Source organism: Corapipo altera, unplaced genomic scaffold (genome assembly GCF_003945725.1).
Source record: "Corapipo altera isolate COAL_440 unplaced genomic scaffold, ASM394572v1 56, whole genome shotgun sequence".
Lineage (NCBI taxonomy): Eukaryota > Metazoa > Chordata > Aves > Passeriformes > Pipridae > Corapipo > Corapipo altera.
Window position 1 is genome coordinate 3,413,735 of NW_020884896.1, and position 22,414 is coordinate 3,436,148.

Consider the following 22,414-nt stretch of genomic DNA (forward strand, 5'->3'; position numbering starts at 1 on the left):
GGGTTGGTGATTAGTTTGGTTTTGGTTTATTTTAAAGGTTTCTTTTCCTCTTAAACTTTTATCTTCTGTTGGGAAATACAGACCTAAGAAATAACCACCTATAAAACCCCTCAAATTATATTTAATCCAATACCCTGTATTGAGTTGAATATTGAGGTTGAATATGAACCCATTTTCTGCAGAAACATTCTTCCCTGTAAAATGCACTAGACACAGGTGTCTCCTTCTGCCCAAGCTAACTTCTGATGGCAATGTAGATTGAGGATAAGATTGTTAACAGGCTTCAGCACCCTATGAAAATCATGCTTATGCTCCCATCTTCTTCTGTGTTAAGCAAGTTTCATTGTGGAAGCTAACAGAAGCTACCTCAAGAATGTTGTGAAGCTTCAACGCTAGTTACCAAACACCAAGACTTCGGGACCACCTATCTCTGTCTACACAAAAAAAATAGAAGATTTTAGCACTTGAGTAGAATAAACCCTCCAAGTAAACCAAAACTTGTAACTTGTAAGGCTGTCAGACTTCACTCTTCACATGCACAGTACAGGAACCAGTCAGGAGACTAGCTTGTGGGGTTTTTTGGTCAAATATTAGCACATAAACTTGCAAGTAGATGACCAATATTGGCAAAATTTTGGGGTATACACCAAGTTGAGCAGTAATTGATAGTTAATTATATCTACACCAATAGGTTTGTTACATTGCATTTAGCTGACAGGCAATTACAAACAGCTTCCATTGTCTACAAAATATTTTTCCTTTCATAAAATCAGCTTAGGAAAAATTGCCAGATTGCTAATTCTAAAGATTATTTAAGTTACTTTACATCCATTCATATCGTCTTACTTGAAAAGAGAAGCTGCTACAAAACAAAGAAGAGAAAGCATTTTCTCACGAGTTAAAAAAAAGTAAACTACAGTTTGTTTCATTTTCTTTTTTTGTTATATTATATTTTTATTTATTTTCATTCTTAAAGTTATTTATGTGCAATCATATGACACTGGGATCAATATCAGATTTCTATGGACTAAAGTATTGGGTTTCATTAGAAGAGAGGAACCTTGTATAACACCTTATTAATCTAGCAAAAAAGATGGCAAGCAATAAATCAGCAGCCAGGCTTAAGAGAGAGGACACTGCTCAAGTTTCAGCAGCCATAGGTTCTGCTCCTTGCTGAGCTACTGATCTTCAGTGTACACTGTACAGAACCCTTCAATACACAGAGAACAAGGGAATCAGGGCTATGCAGTCAGATCCTTATCTATAGCATCACTGAACTGGAACTAGAGTAGGGAAGTACAGTAATAGCAAAGAACTAGCTTAGATTAAAATAATTCAATGTCATTACACTGATATAAACCAAGTCTCAACTGAAAAGTTACATAAAAATTAGACAAGTCACTTGAAACAAAAGACATTACACAGGCACTGGTATTTGACCTTCCAACTTCAACAGTCTTGTCACAGTATTTTTCATGCAGTCTTTCTATACTTGAAACCTTCAAGCTTTTAAATAAGCTGCATTCTACTCCTCTATTTCGGAACACTGTTTAAATGAAGAAGAAGTGGTGATAATTCCTGCCTTTCTTAATGAAGTCTACAGAAACTATAAAGAAGCCTGCTTTTTCTGCTCTCTTTCAGGTTTCCACTCTCTTCACCCTGTACACATCATAATTCTGTTAAGGGAGAAAACAAACAGACAATACACCCCCCAAAAAAAGCTGTTTAACTTGAAAAAGGTAATGCAAACCACTTATGTTGGGGAATATTTTCTTCTGTTATTTCCTAGCATTCTGAGAATCCATGGATGGTTAGACTCATAAAACTGCCACAACAAACTTTTGCAAATTAGTAAGTTCTCTTGTCTGCAAGTAAAAGATAAAGATATACCTGACTTATCATCTTGGACTTCAAATTCTGCACCAGCAGACCCAAGAAGAGATGCACCATGTTTTAGCAACCGACAGATATCAAATCTGTCAAAACGCAACCGATCTGTTGAAGAGGAATCTTCCATAGGACTTTCTGAGCCTGGTTCTAGGTAGAAAATAAAAATATTAAGGACAATATGATGAAATTTTTGTTCAAAATTCTGGCAGAAGATTAAGCAAGAGCAAGAAATAATTTCTCTCCTCCAAAAGAATCAGACATACAGTATTTTGATTCATGAAGTGCAAAGGCTCGTTTTTCACAGAGACAGACTTTGTCTTAGGTCACTCAATGTGCCTGAGTAGAAAAAAAACTTAAAAGTTTTTCCCTTGATAAATTTAGTTTTTTTAAATCTTTGACATTAACACTAGTCCTTCTCTGTACACATACAGTCAATTTACAGTTTGAACTGCATATGACTCACATAGTTCTATCAAGTACCTCACCTATAGCATATTCCTGACAGCCAAGCATCCCTGGTAGGGAAGCTGGAGAGCAGTCTTAACAGGTATGGGAAAAAGTCAGCTAACAAAGGCTGCTGAAGACAACTATGAGCTCTTCTCAAATCCAACTTCAAGTACAGTGCAGTTCAACACTGATACAGAACATATTTATTCCTCAGAAGGAGTTCTTATTTTCTGGTTATGAATTCACTTTCAAAATATTCCCCCTCCTCAACATGCAAACATTAGCATGTTTTGTGGCTCCTAGTCACATGTAGCTTAGTATCCAAATAGATTTGGCTATTCCCACTTAAACCAGCACACTCACATCCTGAATTACAACTGGGAGTACAAATACAGTTGTTGCCTACAAGAATTACAGCATTTAGTTTGCTGTGTTTCATCTCATTTATGAAAGTTTGTTCATTTACAGCAGGAGTCAAAGTGCACAAAATAGCACACAAAATAAACATCGCCTACACTTCATTACACATACACAAAGAGAGAAGTGATTGTTGCAAGCTGAAGAACCTAAATGCAACCAGACACTGTGAAACATGTGTTTGACTACTACAAACAGTTTAACTGAAATAAAAGAAACAAATGCCTGCATAGCCTGTCAACCCTGTTAAATGGTACCTTTTTCTCAAACACACATTATAACCTTTTCAGTTTCATCACTCATCTGATAGGCAGATATGCAAGAATTGGACAACACATTTGAAAGAGGTGCTGTACCCTAAGGCTTACAGGTTGCCCAATATCCACGTACAAAACACATGCTAGAAGTAATTCTTGGAACTAGACAAGTGAAATCAACTTCTATATTTGGTTGATAGTCAAGTCCCTGTCTGTGGTACAGGGAGTGGAACTAGATGATCTTTAAGATCCTTTCCAATCCAAACTATTCTATGTTTCTATAACTAAATTATAAAGTATATGGAAAAAATATGATTTACTGGGAAAGAGTCAGAATGGTTCCTGAAAAAATTCAAACACCTTTTATTAACTTGATTATCAATGTCCTTAAAGAGCTCCAGCAAGTGGATAGAGGGCATCCAGTGGACATTTAAAAGCTTTTGGTGAAGTTTCACAGAAGAAAAATAAATCAAAGGAACCAAGTCAGCACAGAACTGGGGAAAACATCCTTTTACAAACTAAAAGGGGGTTAAAGATCTAAGTTCGCTTTGGAGTCCTTTGGAGATCAGTTTTAGAACCAATTCTATCACTCTTTAGCAATGGGAAAGATTTCACTACAAACTCTTTTCCAAGCACAGAGATGACAATAAGCTCCTGGATAGCCCAAAGTCACAACAGCATTAGGAAATCCAAGGAAAACTCTCAAACAGACTAATGGGCAAAAAACTAGATAAGGTGCAAAATGAATAACCTAAAGTATACCTGCACAACACTGAATTCTGAATTGGCAGTTAACATGCAATACAAATTTTGTAGGGACTTTTGACAGTTTTCTGTATTCACCAGTTCATTGAGGAGTCAAAGCCAGAACAGTCAACTAAGTACTGGGCATCACCAGGAAGGACACTGAAGACACGACAAATCACTCAATTTTGTCACTGTGTGTTAAGTATCAGTATTCTAGAGATGTAGGTAGACTGTGTGCAGTTCTGTGCATTTCAAGGAAGACAAGACAGAAACAGCACAAAGACAAATGAAGATATTTAAAAGACAAAGCAGCTGCCTGGTGAGGAAAGACTGAAGAGACCGCAGTTCTTCAATATGAAGAGAAGTTGTTGGAGGAGAGCAAATATGATGCTTTACAAAAATCATGAAGACAGTGGATTAAGGCAATTGCAGAACCTGCTTGTCAAATTCTGTATCAGCAGGATACAGGAGGCACTAAATGAAACAAATACAAGATCACCTCAAAACAGATAAGAGTTTTGTTGTCATTGCTTTGGGCTTATGTGTGCATTTGTCTGTCTTTAATTTAAACAGTCAGTGAATTTCTGGAACCTGTGCCACAAAGCTGTGAACACAGACAGTACCAATAGGTTTAGACAAAATCACTGACAGTAAGTCCAAAACTTGACAATAAAAGAAACTAACATCCCTAACATGACAATTTCAGATGCAAAGCGAGTACAAACAGAACAAGATTGAGCAAGCTGTCATTTCATCTCCCTCAGAAAGGTGCTCTGAGCAAGGGTGCAGCGAAGAAAAGAGTTCCTGCAAAATATCGTGACAAAGTTGATTGGTTAAACATTTCATCATTTTACTAGTTATTCCTTTTGTTTATAAAAGCTTTATGAGGGTACAGAGCACAAGCATAGGAATCTTCGAAGAAATGAAGGTCAGGCACAACTGAAAGTGAACATCTAAAGCCAGAGAGGTTTACTAGCAGTCCCACTTAGATGAATATAAAAAAGTCTACACTCATAAAAACCCAGAATGATACAGTTGCATTGAAAAGTCTCATATCATAGTCAGTTTGCATAAGATAAACAACAAGTTATACACAATTAGTTTAAGAAGCACCTTGTTTTGATCTTGGAGTTGGATTCCACTCAGGTACATTTTTCACTATTGCTTCAACAGCCTGGCCAGCTGCAATACGAGTATCCCAGTTCGTACTTCTTAAATACACTAACACCTTTAAGGAGAGATTAACAGGTAAACAGATATTTGCTTAAAATGTACTTCCATAAAATCCATCAGCTGCTACACTCTATTAAAACACACTTACTTTTAATCCTATGGATTAAGACAGCAGTCAAAACAACAACAACAAAGGACAGGAAAACAAACCAAGAAATGCCAGCAGCCTTCTCTATAGTGCTCATTTCCTGGCAGAACTCCTGGCAAAGCCAGACATTAAGAATTTAAAATATATTTACTCTCATCAGTCAAACTCAAGTTTGATTTCCTCCAGCTAGTGAACAAGGCTCGATATATTTTTTGGTTTTAATTTGTTTTATTGTTTTCCAAAAGGAAACATTCAAAAGAGATTAACAGACCTTAAAACTTTGAAGTCATTTCAAAGTGACAACATGGGTCACTTGAAGACATATGCACTCTTCTAAACTAATTTATCACTATGTCACAAATCTGGAAAAACTATTTCTTTCTCTGAAAGTAGTTTGATATTCTCAGTTACTTGGCCACTCTGATACCATCAATTGTGGTGAGAGCACCTGTTCAATAAGAACAGAACTGAGATCACTGAGCCTTATCCAGCAGTCAGATACAGACTATTTTTAGTGATTTTACTGGATTCGGCCAGATTGAAGTCTCAAACTAATGGAAATCTCTTTCCACTTTCCAGCCCTTTCAAAGACATGCAGCCTCCTATATTTTTAATGCTTTATCACACAAGTAATAACCTGTAAAGGCAAGAGCAGAAATCTTTTAAGGCAGAAGAGTTTTCCTTTATAGAGGAAAATCTGAACTTACAGCAAACACTGAATATCATTACAGAATGCAAAGTGAAACCTCACTTTGTAATAATTTCAAAAGCTGATAAAACAGCAGGTTTAACAGAAGCAGATTCCTAGTTTTCTTCAGTCTCCTACTTTTGGAGAATACAAGACTACCATGCTTTTTGTTATTCCCACAGAACCCACACCTTTAAATCAGTTTTATTCTCACCATTAAATACTAGGGGGAAAAAAAAAAAAAGATGCTTACTTTAGATAAGAGATTATTCAGTTCATGAGGATGCAGTTTCACTACTTCCCCAAGTTGCTGTGCAGCTGCTTTTCTTGTTACTGGTGTTGTACCGGTGTCCAGTAAAATAAAGAGACGATCAAGCCTAAACACGATTGACAAAAACTGAAAATGTTACACTGTTCATAGTTCAGTGCCCATTTCTATTAATATTCCCCCACATTTTTCAGTTTATGTAACTCAAACAGAAGAGAAGCTTGCCTGAAGACTGTCAGTTGGCAGGGTGAATAATGTACTATTTTTCTAATAGTAAGCATAGTTGCTTTAAAAGCACATTTAATTTGGCAAGTAAAAAAAATTAATAGAAATTGTCAGAAATGTTACTTTAAAAAATCTGCAATCATAAGGAAAAAAAATTAATTGTTCCTGTCTTCGTTCTGTGACAAAACATTTTCAATCTTGAAACATAAATGCTGTTATGTTGTAAGTGATCAACATCAAATTCTGCCTGATAGAAAAAGCAGAGGGTTCAACTGCTGCTATTGTTCATTATCACTTTTTTTGACATCATAACTTGTGATCTATAACATCAGACTCTGCTTTTCCACAATAACAAATTTTATTTTTCAAATATTTTCTCCCTAATTACCTGGAATATATAAAACTGACCTCTTGTTGTATTAACAGCTTTGAAATAATCTGATGCTTCTGTCCTTCCCATGAAATACAGGGATTTAACCAGCAGATCTGTTTTCACAGTAACTCTGTATTTAGTGAAAGACCCCAATCATCTATTTTTAGAACAGTTTGCTTATTTCTTGTTTAGAGCTACTGAATGAGAAATAAAAGTCTCTGTTTTGACACAGTTACCATGTAAAAAACTATCTAGATATTCAACTCTGTGACTGAAGTTACAAATGTTCATTATTTCCTCCACGACCACTGGGTCAGTTAGAGGTCTAAGGAGTGCTGAGTTTATCCCCTGGGCAATAACAAGTTATTACTGAGTATGGATCTAGAATCTGTCCACAGAGTGCGATCAGAATTGCTCCTTAATAATAGAAATACTCCTCCAAATATTGCAACAATACGAAATTGGACTTCACCCAGCAATGACGCTCACCTAGATGAGTTTCATCTGGTACCCCAAACAACCCTTCTTCATACTCTCACAACTAGAGGTATTAGGTTAAATATTCATTAGATTTAAAAAAATTCTAACTTAAAGGCATTTCAAATAATTTTAATTTTTTAGACACATTTCTGATATTTGTCAGCTTAGAAATAATTATCTTCCTGCTACTAGGTGAGCTCATTTCAATTTCTGCAGATTAATAGTTTCAATTGCTATGATTTATTAGTTAGTAAGTTGTTTCAAAGTCACAAAAATTAAGCCACAAATATATATAACCCAGTAGTTTTATGTGATTAGACAGTTAAGGAGCAAAGAGTTTCACACTCTTCCAAATTGCTGACAGTGGACAATTTGGAAGTGACAGTGACAGTCATGAGGAACATACTGGTATCTAGTTATTTATCAGTATTTTTTCTTTAGTATTGCTCACAGTAATAGCCCAACCTGATTTGCAGCAGTCAGTATTATTCAATACAAAATATGACAGCTTTCAGATGCATCACTGCTTACTCTAACTTGCTTGTTCTCACCTCTTTCGTTCTTCATCTCTCCCTGAAACTTCAGTGTTCCATATTCATGTTTGCCATTTAGCACCACCCACTCCTTTAACTATTAAATTATCTTTTTTCATCTCAAAGTCAAGCCGAATGTGCAACTTTGACCACTTCCTCAGCAACAATTCGTCATGTGTCAAAACAGAAGGAAACCACTAAGTTGGCCTACCCTCAAAAACTCGAATTCCAAACCTAGTTACAACACTACATCTTCACTCCTAAAACCCACAACTTTTTGAAGTTCTGTTACCTACAAAATATAGTTTGTTGGTTTGGGTTTTTTTTTTTTCAACCTGCAGTATGCTTGGTTTGTAATCTGTGATTTTAAATTGCAATACGCTTAACTTACACACAAACGCAAATTAAACCAAAAAAATCTTTCAGTTGTCTCACACACACACACACACACATATATATATATATTCACAAACAGGAAAGCTTCAGCATTTAACCCAGCAAGATAAATAGAAAGAGAATTAGCTAACAACATCTGACTAACAGTACTCCTGGTCATGCTAATCATTCTTTCTTTCTCTCCCCCAGACTCCCCTGATGTAGACTTCCCAAACTGTTGATAATTTAAAAATTTTAATAGCTCCAAATAAGTGTTGGTGTTGCTGCAGCAGAGTATGGCAGAGCCTGAATTCTGCTTGAGTTGGAAAGGTAGCACTGCAAAAGTTGCCACTGATCAGTAGTGCTAGTTTTTGGGTTTTTTTAAATTAAAGCTTTCATTCTGAGTTTCATTAAGAATGAAAAAAAAAAACAAACCAACTTAAAGATCCTAAACAAATTATTTTTGAGTATCTGCAGTTTGGAAAGAAGTTTTGTAACTTCTGACAAGGTTATCATTCTCAGGACAAACTAACAGTCTCTAAACTAGTTACTAAAGCCAAAAAGAACTAAGTTCTCTCATGGCATGTGGTTCCTGCCCCTCATTACAGACAGTGCTGTAAGCAGGCACCACGTGGCTCACATCATTCACAAATGTAACACAGAACTGTGAAGCAGTGTGGTAAGAGTGAGGTGCTCTAAAATACAGATAACATTTTTAATTACTTTATGAAATATTTCAATGCAGTCTGTCAGAAAAATTGTTCTAAGCCTATGGAAGATAGAAGCAAACAACAGAAATACAGAGAGTACTTTGAAGAAAAAAAGATTAAAAAGAAAGATACATGAATTGTTACAAAAAATCTCAGTACCAACAAATGCTAAAAATTAAATACATCTCTAGAACTACTTTTCCTGGACTTTAACTGCTGTGATCAGTCCTTCACTTTTTTTAAAAGTACTTCACTTTTAACTCATACCCAGTGGTTTAGATAATCCTTCTCTCATCTGCTAATCCCTCATCGACTACATCTCACCTTAAAGGACAGCAACCATACACAACCCCGACGACGCAAACTCACCCTATGAGCTCATTACCAAGCACTACCTTACTCAAAGGGGTAAATAAACTCTTCCTCTCACTTCAGAAATTTGAGATTTTCTAGTCCCTGATGAAGTGTATCATCAAGACACAATTGGAAGCAGCAATTAAAGTTCTTACGACCAGCATTACACTCAAATTAAGTATTGTTCTTCTAAGAAACACCTTATGAGCTGTTAACTGACATTTGATTGGAAATGTTTCTGACACAAAGACATCAATGCAGGTGCTTAAGAACAGGCATCCAGTAGCATTTGAGACACTTCACTTACAAAAGAGCCACTAAAACTAACTTAGTGGCACTCTCCAGGTACCATGGTGATTCTATCTTCTAGTCACCAGTTTCACACGTTCAGCATTAAACCAAGCTAGACATGACCCAAACCCAGGCACAGTCGGCAAGTGCTGCAACAAGTGACTTGTTCTGTTCTTCAAGCTAATCTGCAGTTCTTTGCTGCCAAAAGTATCACCCCAAACAGAGGGCTGATCTCCACCTGAAGGGACAGTTGTCATACTATTTAAAGTGAACCTTACGTCATTCCTGTGGAAACTGGATGATATGGATTTGAAAGCCCTTCAGCAATAGAGGCATTAGAAAGCTAGAGCTGGATAATCAGTGACCAGGTCAAGCTACAGTTATGAACAGTTGTCTTCAAAATGGTGGCAAAAGAAGATATGTGCAGTTGAATTGTATAAAGATCCCAACTGGCCCAGTGTAAGTATTCTGAATGGATTGGGTCCCCACAGGACTCCAAATGACCAAAATTCTAATGTGTTGCTTTCAATCAGTTGAGGCTTAAAAAGGACAGCAAACTGATCACTGCTGCCAATGAAGTGATCTGTTTGGACTTCACATCTGTGTGCACCACCATGTGTAACTGTCCAGAGAGCAATCTCTGGTAGTAAAGGCCAACTGCTACAGAATACTGTGCAACTACCCTGGTGTATCCTCCAACCCATTAAAATGTGTCACTGTACAAGAAATCCTCAGTGGTGTCATCGCTGGAACACTCTGCCTAGAGCTCTTTGAAAAACTGCTAGCTAGTACCCATCAGAAGGCAAGGGAATACTCCGAGGAGTTTGTTGTTGAAATCATATTTCAACACCCAGAAGCTTCCTCACAGGCACTATTTCTTAGTACAAAAATAGAAAACATCCCTGAATTAAAATTTAGACTTGTCCAGGGTTGACAGTCACTGTGAAATTCAACCTTAGTTCTAATGGAGATGCCTGAGCTTTTCTTGTTGACCTGACACTCCTGTGCTGTCACTTCATCATTTGGTCAAATCCCAGCTTGGTCAGCGTCACAGCCCTAAACACTCAAGCCCCTACTAAAGCACACATGAACTGCTGATAATCAACTTTCAAATACACAATCAGCCAGCAAGAGAAAAAACACTGAACAGAATTCAGAACAAAAACCAGAAGTGCAATGATACACATAAAGGATGGATTGTGATTTTACTTATAGGTAAGTTATAGCCATGAAGGCGGGATTGAGGACAATGGAGAAACCTCGTTTCCTACACAGCAGCTGAAGGAACATCCAGAATAAAGCAAGAGTTCCATGACCACACTGGGTCACAGTGTTATATGTTGCATATGGAAGCCAACCAAATGCTAAAATTAGTATAATTAATTCCATATGGATTGTATATTCCATATATGATCTACAGCATTGGGCTGTACCAGTTTTACTTGTAAACTACTACATATGTATCTACAACTAACAATGCATACCAACACATGGCCAATTACATTACAAACACTACGAGAAAGAACAGGAAATTGAAACAGCTGTCAAGACATACTAATAGAAAAAGTGTATTGATAAGTTCCTCGGTGAGAATAAAGTTCCATCTGCTGGAGTAGGTTGGCATTCTTAATGTGCAATCCTGACTTTCAACTCTCACTTCAGTTCGTTAGAAAAGAGTGTCTGAGAAACTTCAGGCTCTATCTGGTCTGGGCAGCACTGCACATGTTACTTCTGCTTCCTCCCTTCCCATGACTGTCAGTGCTCCCTCCCACAAACGGCAACACAGTCAAAGGCACTCGACTGTTCTGGTCCTCAAGTTAATCTCTACCAACAACAGAAAAGTTACACTATTTTCTCCCTCTTTTGACTCTGAACTCCTGTAACCATATTGGTCATACAGCATCTGTCTGATGCTTTAGGTACAAGCCTCTAAGTAGCACTGAATACATACTTGCTCAGTTTAACCCTTGCTTTTCATGCAAGAACAGTCTGAAGTAATAGCTTCCAAAGAAGCTAAAAACTGAATTAGTTATAGAGAAAGCTTGTGATAACACTAGAAAAGCATTTCTAAAAGATACACAGGGCACATAAAAGATATTTCTGATGCAGTATTTAATTTGAAATATTACATCAGTAATGATGGCAGCCCTTGCAGTCATTTGTTCTTGTGAAGTCACAGCCCTACACTTCAAAAGCTGAGAGCAATACATGAGGCCTGCTTAGTTCCAGGAGCTTTAGTCTCACAGTCTTCTGACATTACTCTTTATTTAAAACTAGGTTCCTAATCTACATATTACCATTTATACACAAATTCACACAAATGAAAATACTGAAATCTCCAGAAAGCAGTAGTAAATTTACACAGACCAAATCATCCTGAGTACTCTGTGAGAGCTGTTGTTTTCTTGGCAGTATTACTTTTTCAACTGAAGTATCTTAAAAAGATCACTAGTGAGCCACTACAATTGTTTGTTTGGACCATGCACTTTGTAGGAATGAACCCGAAGCAAAACTTTTCACTTCCTCTGTTCCAATATCAAGAAATTTTTTTTATTAGCTGTACAAACAAGAATACTACTTCAGCTATTCTGTTAAGACTGGAAACAGAAGCTAAGGCCTACCAAATTAGCTTCCACCTTCACAGAAGGAACATCAACCTTCCCACCCATCTATCCCTACTCCTGAAGGATGGCATTCATTAGTCTTTTCAGCATAAAATTACCAAAAGGATAGACATATACGATGTAACTATTCTGCAACATCTTGTGGCATGAAGTATCTATGGTTCTGCTTTTGGGTCTATTTTAAACAGAAGCAGATCTTCAGTCCATGTAACAGCAGAATCTGATCAAACAAGCATGTATACATATAATGCAGAATGAAATAGGAGACTTTTCTGTCAACAGGTTACAACTAATTACACAATTGATTCTCAATCTAATTTTGAGGCATTTCAAAGCATTCCCTATGTTTGCTTAGATCTCCTTGAACAGACTTGGGTTTTGAGGAAAGTTTTCAATTGGCCAAAGAGCAGAAACTAAACTTTTCTGGGAAAACAACCACTTGATAATTTACTGTTTTGTCAATGTAAAACTATCCATTGTAACCCCCACCTCCAAAAAGATCTTATTTTTAAAATATGGCTCCAAAATAGAGCCATATGAAATTGAATCAGCTTCTTCCTCACTCTCCAAACTTGCACAGTTAATCATCAACAATGAAGTATTATGTTGGTCCATCAAAAAAAAGTAACTAACTACCTAGAGCAAAAGTGCAGATCTCTACAAGTAAATGGAATTGGTAAAGAAGGTGGACCACCTACGCCCTTTACAGAAATATAGTTACATTGCTATATATACATAAGTACACAATTATGTGTAGTCTGAAAGGAAAGGACCTTTGAAGTTCAGTGTTCTGAAGTAAAAGGTGAAGACAATTTCTTTTATTTACAAAAGCAGCAGTGATACTGTATCAGTGTCCCCATAGTCCCGCTGCAGAAAGGTCCATTTATCAGGAGGTGCAGTGTAGCTTCAAAGGGACACAAATGGGCTTTGCTGTATCTATTAAAACCACCCACAAAGGCAAATCTACACATTAGCACTTCTTACAATTATAGAAACAGTAGTGTTCACCAGGAATCATCAAGATGTTACAGCACTCCAAAATGTGTACTTCTGTGAAAGTGAAACAATTCTATACCAACTCACCAGTATTACAGCACCTTTACTGAAGTTCTATACTTTATGTTCAACTTGAATAATATTTGGATTTTAAAACTGTACTCTGAAGCAATATCACACTATTATTAACACCAGTTTCTTTAGTGCTCCACACTGAGCCAAATCTAAATCAGAATTGTCCTTTGAGTTCCTGAACAGGTGCTAACTACATCTTTGCACAGAGCACTGCTGCTTTCCACTAAAGCAACCTTTTGGTAACAAACAGAAATCAGCCTTTCCAACAGATACAGCCTCAGCATGCACCTGAAAAGCTCCATTTGATATTCCATTTAGCCCCCATATCATATGTACATTAGCAAAGTTATTTAAGCAGACTGACCAGTCCCAATGTAATTGAAATACTACTCTATTTTACATGATGACATTAACATACACAGTAGTCTTATAACAGCAGTCCCTACTATTTCTACATTCTTATGGACAGATTTGGAGGGGTGGGAGGGAGGGAGAAAAAAAATCCCAACAAGTGTGTAACAAGTTGATTAAAAAATAAGAGTAGACTAAAACAAAGGGATACTTCGTAGAAACTATAATGCTCAAAATAAAACACCTGCCACTAGAAGTCTTAAAAGGTGTATTGCTGCCACAAATTTTGATGAAGAATGGATTTCCATTACAAATGTGCACACAGAATTGTAAACTTAATTCACACGCAGCTTCAGAAACAGAATTTACTTTTGTGATAGCACTTTGGAAGTACAGAGATACTACCAACACGTGACTTGGAGCTAATCTATCACAAGCTTAATTTGGATTTATAGTTTCCTTTCAACTATCCTGTTAGGAAGCTTAACGCGCCCATTTCACATACACACACAAAAAAAAAAAAAAAGAAAAAAGGCAGGAATTTCTGCTCAGCATTTTTTATAAAACAGCTCTGTTAAGACATACCTCTGTATCTGTGAATGCTTTAAACGCTGGCACACCCCAGAGCACATGTGTGTAAGCAGATACTGCCCAACATCTTGAGGCAGAGCCAGAACACACTAATCACTTTTCTCCATGAAAGTCTATTTTATTTTGGTTACTTTACAACTAAGGGCTCTGAAAGGCAAAAACGGTTTCTTGCCAGTTTTTGAGACTCAATATCGTAATCGCCTATTTCCTAGCAGTTTAACCACCCTGGGAAGGACTGGCCAAAAAAAATGTGTCCAATGCAGGAGGAAGCCCGGGACGCCCCAGGCAGAGTCCGGCCCGGGGAAGGGAGGGGTGCCCAGGAGTCACCCCAGGCCAGGCAGCACATCCAGGCGCCGGAGCACGCAGCCACCCCCCGAGCCCAGCGGGGCGGCCCCGGCTCCGCGGGCTCCCGAGGCGAAAGGGGGTGGAAAGCGGGCCCCCCTCCTCCCGCCGCACCCCCGGCGCCAGGCCGCACCGAGGGCCGGGAGCTCCAGGCCGCCCCCGCCGGGCCTCCTCCCCCCATCCCTCCCAACTCCCACCGACCTGGAAACGGCCATGGCCGCCCGGGGCCGGGCCTGGCTGGCGGCGGGCGGCGGGACGGCGGGCACGGGGGCCGGGGCGCTGCCGGGACGGAGGGCGCAGGGCCTCGCTGGGGCCTCCGGGGCGCCGCACCCGGCCTCGGCCCCGCCGGCGATCCGCGGGCAGCGGCTGAGCGCGGCAGTGGCCGGCGGCGGCTGGAGTGTCGCTCCCCCCGGCGGGGCGGCGGCAGCGCGGGCGGGAGCGACGCGGGACCCTCGGAGCGCCGGTTAAAGCCTCGATTCCCCCATCGCCGGGGCGAAGCCCAATGCCTGGTTTTATATGAGCAGCCATCTTGTATTTATTCCCTTCCTCCATGAGAGCCGCTTCCTGATTGGCAAGGGCGCCCGGCCGCAGCCAATGGCGGGGGCGCTTCTAAGGGCGAGGAGGGCGGGCGCGCGCAGCGCCCGCACTGAGCAGGATCGGCCATGGAGCCGCCGGGCCGGCTGGGGGGGCGCCCGCCGCCGCCGGAGCGTGCCATCTACGCGGCGGGGGGGCCTCAAAAGATAGTGCCCCAGTCCCCCACCCAGAGTGGAGAACAAAGACACCAGAACGCGGAGTACGAGCGTTTCTTCCCAGTGCACCGGGTCGTGGCACTTCTCCCCTGCCAGGCGGGGGAGGGCGGCCGGGTGCTCGGCGAGCTCGTGGAGCACCCCCGCCATTGCCGAGGTCCGCCGCCCCTCGGCCATGCCCGGTGCTGCGGCGCGAACGGTTGGCCCACGGGAACTACAACTCCCGGCGTGCCCCGCGCCGCTCCCGGGTTGGGTCGGGCGGACTCGCAGGGCTTGTGGGCGGGCGCTATCCCGGAGCCCCCACAGTGCGGGTCTGGGGGGCGGTTGCGGGTGTGTTAACCGGCACCAGCCACCCCGGGCACCGAGGGGGCACATGGCCCGGCCCAGCTACGGCGGCTCCGCGAACGGCCGCGTTCCTTTCCGCTTCCTGCCGTGTCCCTGCCGGGACAGCTGCCTGTCCTCCCGGTCCAGCGGGCTCCAGGCGGTGCTGAGGGATCCCCGGGATCCCGCCCAGCAATGCTCCTGAGCTCCGGGAAAAACCAGGCTTTTCAAGTGCGTGCTATCAGCTTCCATCAGATCCAGTTTAAGAAATTAGACTTCGATTAATCAGTTGAATTAATGGTCCCAGACGGGGACATAAAGTTAGCTGACGTATGTAACCTTTCATGTGATAAGCTGGAAACACAATAATAGGTTTTTCTTTCCTGTAAGCGATGGCATGAACTTGAATAAACATGTGAACTTCCATAATGCTGTGTGATAAAAGTTTTCTTCTGAAGCCCATTGAGGTGTGTGTTTCATGCCCAACCTTTCTATCGGGATTTCTGCTGCCCCAGCCTTTCTGGATGATCTCCCTTTCACGGGGGTAGTTAACTCTTCATGTATGGGTTGGCTCATTCCTTCCCCACTAACACAGAATTCCCAACAGACATACTAATGCCATCTGCGTGATCACTGTCCTTTTACAGTCCTCTAAACAAGACACTGGTACAGTGTCACTTCAACCTGTTTTTATCCATGCAGGTGCATGCCATACTTCAGTCCTACATAAAGTTTGTCCCAGGTGACTTTCCAGGTGACTGTCCCCTCTCCTGTCGTTTAGTGGGAGCTCTGTGGTGACTGGGAGCTGGCATTACAGTGGCCCCAAACACCGGCAATGTGAGTCAGCCCGAGGCCTCTGCAGCACAGAGCGTGGCCGGAGCAAACCACAGATTCATTTTTCAGTGGTAGACGTAATTTTTGTCACAGTGCTAGACCCAATGACCCAGATAATGCCTTTTCCCTGTCACGGCTCTGATGCAGTAACTACCTTTAGACAGCTCAATGTGCCTCCTGTAGCAGAATACACACAAAAAGTCAGTAGGCTTAGCTGGAGGCCAAGAGCCTCTTACTGAAGTACTCCAAAAACTGTGCACACCTTCCTTTCTGCCATCCTGTGCCCTCATGGGTTTCAGGTGTCTCTGCCTGGGTCCCTGGCCATGATCCGAGGCATATGCCTACTCCTGTCCCATGTGTCTACATGTTTTCACAGGATGAGGTGCCTGCTATTTCGCCATGTGATGGTGAGGAACAACAGGGAATTGGGGTAGGGAGCATCAAGGAGCAGGCTGAGGGTGGAGATATTTTTCTTGCATATTCAGTGCTGTTGACATGGATGTATAGCAAACATCCCTGATAATATTTCCATGTTTGTTTAGCCAGGTATCAGCAGCAATCCTATCCTTCTGTGGGCATTATTAAAATGATCCTCGGGTGTTATTTCCAATTCTAACACTCTATTTCCTCTTAGGTTCCTTAAAAATATTTTGCACATTGCTTTAATAGTCAAGGCAGAGGGCACATCAAACATGCGATAAAATTTGTTTTGAACAACTCCACAGAGGTTGCCCTACCTGATAAAAATAAGTGCAGGGAAAATATTGGTGGTGGGTCTTAGGCACTGAGTACTTACAGGAATTATGATAAACTGCAGTTCCAGCAAAACAATCTGCAAAAGACAGAAAGAATGATCTGTTATTTACATAATAGTAGGCATTCTGGACTGAAACACAATTCATTCAGGTTTCACACCACATATTTTTGTATTTTGATGTGACATTTATGTAAAGCGTGTTGTTACTTAACTATTCACCCATATCTTCTGCTCAATCCTTTTCCTACACCCTATGAAAATCAATTCTTTGTCCATGCTCTGTAAGTCATATCAATTCTTTTTGCATATTTGTTTTTTGCCCCCTTTTTCAAGGAGTAGCCATGTATTTTCTTTTTTCTTCTTCTGTTAAAAGAATCCCCCCTGCAGATCTGTTCTGTGCCAGTGTACTCTCTCAGACCTGTTCCTATATTAGATAAATAATTTCAGTTGGTATGTTATGATCAGTACTTCCTCCATTCATCTCAAATGTTTTTGTTTTCCTCCTCCTACCAACTGTGTTCACCTGTGAACTCTTGTTGCTTAGTCTGCAGATTCATAGTGACTGCAGCTTTTGTATGTGCTCTGTCTGCTGCTGGAGCCCAGGGAAAAAAATGGTGCAGTCCCCAAGTGCTACAGCTGTGCAAATAGCAGATGACAGAGGCACAGTTTTTCAGGTGGAATCCCTTGTGATTAGACCTGACGTAACATAATCTTCTACATGTTCTAGTCTTCACTTTTTATTTTTCCAGTTAGTTTTTTTTTGTTCTGAAGGTTTGTAGATTTGTTTTGCTTAGGATCCCAGCAGCCTCTCTGTAGTGGTAGGTATAACATCCGATGCCTTCTAGTCTGGTAAAGATTATTTTCATAATAATTTGCACACATTTTAGTGGCTATCTTATTTGATTTCTGAATTCCCTTGGAAGTCTTGTCTGAAGACAAGCTAGTCTTAGACACTTGTCCCTGCTTAGCAGTTTGTTCAGACATCTTCTCTGCTGGTGTCTTAATCGCTGTCATTATTTTGATAATCTGGGGGAAAACTTCTCTGAGATACATTTATGTAATATGATCTTATGCAGGTAAATTGTGCAGGTTTTTGCAACATGTGTTTCTTAATGGTGCTTTGTGTTCTAAGATCTGCAAACTAACCAGCTACCTTGTAGACTATTTCTAACATACTTTAAAATTCTTATTTATTTTTATGTATTTAACTGTTTCTTCTTCAAGTATTATTTAATCTTTCTTGGTTTTATTTGAGATTTTGTCTCTGTAGGTTAGACCGCTCTTTACTGGTGTCACTAAAACCAGATTTCTGATTGCTGAAGGATTTATTTTTTTCTTGAATAATCTCTTGTTTCTTGCTAATTGATATTTTTTGTTGCTATTCAGCTTAATTTTTATTTAAAGGTGTATTTATTTTCTTATCATCTAAGCTGCACTAGTTTCCATGCCAACTCTCGGAATTTAATGGTCTTATTTTTACTCCAAGGAGATTTTTTACTAGCTGCATAACCTTCTTGAAAGCCAGTTAAAAAATGGCAACTTGTACATGGCCTTCCTTTTGAGTTCTTCACAGTAAGTGATGGTGGCCGGAGGCTGGATTCTGACTGACAGCTCTTGTAGTCCGAAAACACCTCAGAGATACCAATGATATGCTGAATTCTGAGAGCCAAATCAGGACAAAGCCACTTCCACTCACAACACAAATCAGCAACATTTGTGAAAAAAATTTAATGGGCTCCCATTTCTCAACATCAAACAGGATTGTAATAACCATCAGTTAGTGAAAATCACCAACATCTAAAAGGTTCCAAATGTCACCAGGACTGTGTAATTATCTCATTAGATTTCATTACCTCTGATCATATTTAACATTGTAAATTTGGGACAATTTTCCTGAATGAGAGGCTCCTGATGTGATAAATAGAGAGAAAAAAACCTTGTGACTCCCTTTTGTGATTTTCTGTTCCCAGGGATTTTATCTCAGGAGATGTCATGGACTTGTTCAGAAGTGTTGCTTCTTACCCATTTCCATTTTAAACAGATATTCTCTACAACTGATCAACCTTGTTGTACAAGGTTGTACAACCACCTTGTTTTTGTTAGCCATAGTCTGTAATTTCTTTGGCATTTTGTTCCATGATCCTGAACTTCTCATTTTCTAACTTAGCTTTACTTTCCACCCTATCTTAGAGCAGATGAAGACTTAAATTACTGATAGTCTTTGGGTACTCTCTATGTGTAAAAACCTGAAAGTTTCTTAGTTTTGTCTAGCTGTTATCCAGGCTCCTAATTTAAATAAATATTTTGTAGTTTGAGTAGTTTATTGTTCCTGTGGCATGTTTTTTAGGAAATGGTATTATCTATCCACTTCATAGAGTTGTTCTTTTTTCCAAACAAACTTTTATGTTTACACTTAAATCCTCCCTCTTTTGACCCCCCTCTGCATGGTGTTATTAGAAACTACACCACTTTCTATGTCAGGAAAGTAATTAAAGTTAATGTACATTCACTAAATCCATCTTAAAAACTCTGAAGTATTCAGAGATTAACAATAGTAACTCACATGGACAATTTCATCTTTATACCTGCTCTCTCACTGACGTTTAGGAGAGCAGAGATCTCCATTTATATACAAAAATTTATATATATGTTTATGATGCGCATATACATACATTTATACACAGATATTCATACATATGTAAAAATGAATTTAGTATTTCAAATCCAGAAAGAAGATTGAAGGGGAGAAAAGCTCCTGTCAAGTGTCTGAGTGGGCTTCTTTGGATTAAGGTAACAGGCAAAAATGAGCCACAATTAGAGACAAAGAAAAATGGAAATAATGAGGTCAAACTCTCCCTATAAATCTGCAGGTCTTTCTACATATACCCCTGAAGAAATGTAACATGAAAATAACATGAAGAAAGAAATTATTAAGTTTTTCTATCATGTAAGCTTGTGTGGCCTTAAGGGGTTTTTTTGTTTATTTAATTTCAGTAGCCTAATTGTCCTCTTTTTTTTCATGAGCTAATGCAAGAGGGACATTAGCCTGTGCAGTTAAAAAAAAAAAGTGCATATAATTCCAGTGTGCACAAACTGAATACAAAGAGCATAGATAGAAAAGCACCTCTGTCATCAGGGACATAAAGATTCAGAAACACACTATAATGCTGAATAAACAAGGCCAGAGGTTTCACATCTAGTCCAGCTCTTTCCAAAAGCTGTTGCTTTTCAAAGATAGAAAAGAAAGCTAATCTGTGGCCATCATCACAAGTTCTGCTGCAGTTAATGAGTTTAAATTAGATTTAAAAACAAGTCTGGTGGCCATACTCTTTGCTCTCACTCTATTTTATTATAACTACTGTGTTTAAATGATAGAAAACAATTAATGTTTTTCTTTTAATTTGCAAACACTGTTTCTCAGAATATACTTTAGGCCTATTTTTGACATGTAATATGAAAATCAGAATTTACCATTCCCTGTATACCAGAATTGCTATAAAATAGATACACTATGATGTGTTGGCCCTATTTTTCATTTGGGATGTGCAGACAAGGATCAATGAGCTGTAGCAGTCAGATATAGCAAAGTTTATACTTTGTTTCTTCTATTTACTTTGTGCACCTTAAAGATGGACTGAGATGTGATTAACAGATATTAATAACCCCCTGTACTCTCTTATCTTCTCCTTAAAGGGTTAATTTCGCTGTATAGACTTTTGTTTCATAGTATAACTGAAAGCAAAAACCTCTCTTTATGTTAGAAGAGGTCCTTTGAAGAACTATATGGGGAACATCCTTACCTGTGTCAAATTTACCAAGTTTATCTGTCTTGGGAGCTCTTTCACCTTCCTTTGTGGAACATTCAGTCCTGAGTGCTCCTCATAAAGGAATAAAATGTCTCCTGCTTTCTGTATGGCTCTGTATTGGCTTGCTTGTTGTACTTATAGAGGCAATTACTTGAGATTTGTTTGTTACACTTTAACTAATTTATAACTGTAAGTTTTGTGTGATGGGTCCAGTAATAGCAACCTTATAGTGTGTTTTGATGCTGTCCTTAAAGTGTGATATAGGATAGGTATGTACCTGTAATAAACAAATTGGATTTTATTCTCGAATTCCTCAAATTATGGGATTCCTGATGCCCAGTAAAAACCAAGCTTGTTTTCAATGTGTGAAACAGGTTTGTGGAGTAGTTTCTTACTTGCTTATCTGAAATTCTCACTGGATTCTACAGGGAATATCTTCAGGATATTATACTACACATAGACTAGATTTAAAGCTTAGAGAGAAGCCTTAATTAGTTTTAAGCTCCCACATGACTTTATTGAAGGATTAGAGGTCTGAGTGCTCCTGTATTTTTTTGATAACTCTTATTTACATCAGCATGGTGCTCACACAGAGCCACAGGCACAGCTTAGAAGACCCAGATAAGAAGTTGCCAGGAACTCTTCCAGCATGTGGGCTCTTTTTATGCTCAGTAATCTTTCACCAGCTTTTTACACATGCATCTTTTGCACATTTCTTCCCTCACACTGATAACCCTCTCCCCGACATTTTTTCATTTTCCCTTCTCTTTCCTTTTTATTTCTAAAAATATTTCTTTTCCTGTTCTCCTTGCATTATTTTCTCATCTCAGGAGAACAAAGAAACAAGTTGCTTCCTCACCTGGTTCCTCTTTGTCATCTGTTTTTATTGGGTCCCCATAAGAAGAAGAAAGGGATCTGCAGGTTTGGTAATTGCTGTCCATTGGAACTAGTAAAGCACGGTCTGCTGACAACTGGAGTAAGAGTCAGCCTGGAGAGGAAACAAGCTCTAGTGGTTGATAACAGCGTGGAAGCTATTGCTTTCTGTTTGCACATTTTAAATAAACTGCTCTTCACTGTGGCCAGGGATTCATATCCCCTTGCTAAATTCCAGACGGAGGATACATTCCTTCTTTCCAGAGCAGACTCTAAGCCAGAAATTATTTTTGGGTATCTGCATTTCTGAATGCTTCACATAAGATGTCTTAAGGCAAGAATTGATCTTCAGAAGCTATTGCTCAGGTCACTGAACCGCTGGTCCTGGCACACTGGTTGTAGTAGTGCATCCCAAATTTGAAGTGCTAACACATCACTGATCATTTTTGCACATGAAAAAATAAAGCCTGCAGCTTGCTAGCAGTTACTTCTGAGGCAAATAAACAGAGAAGGATCTTAATTGTATTTGTGGTTCCTTGTAGGTAATTTACCTTTTGCCCCTGCTGAGAGGAGTCACATGCAAACCTTTTCTAGCCCTTTTTTTAGATAGCTGTTTATTCTCCACACAGAAAACTAAATTAGCTGTACATACGGTGCAGATTTCTACATATAAATTCAGTCATATCCTTGTGTTCTGATTTTCTGTTGGAGCTGACCTCTCT

At 39.5% G+C, this 22,414-nt stretch overlaps 1 protein-coding gene across 2 annotated transcripts in view; it reads right to left on the bottom strand.

The window, feature by feature from the left end:
• Window positions 1-22,200, bottom strand: part of BTAF1 (B-TFIID TATA-box binding protein associated factor 1) — a 49,556-nt gene extending 27,356 nt beyond the window's left edge. Inside the window, exons 1-5 of one of the 2 annotated variants that reach the window (XM_027647990.1) lie at window positions 21,679-22,200; window positions 16,994-17,088; window positions 6,021-6,144; window positions 4,872-4,986; window positions 1,891-2,037 (exon numbers count right to left, since the gene is read on the bottom strand). In XM_027647990.1, the coding sequence (XP_027503791.1) occupies window positions 1,891-2,037; window positions 4,872-4,986; window positions 6,021-6,144; window positions 16,994-17,088; window positions 21,679-21,696 (499 nt within the window). In that variant the 5' untranslated portion in view covers window positions 21,697-22,200. Of the gene's footprint in view, window positions 1-1,890; window positions 2,038-4,871; window positions 4,987-6,020; window positions 6,145-14,556; window positions 14,735-16,993; window positions 17,089-21,678 lie in introns of those variants that run through there. The other variant, XM_027647991.1, reaches the window with a different exon arrangement.
• Between the last annotated feature and the right edge of the window lie 214 nt (window positions 22,201-22,414).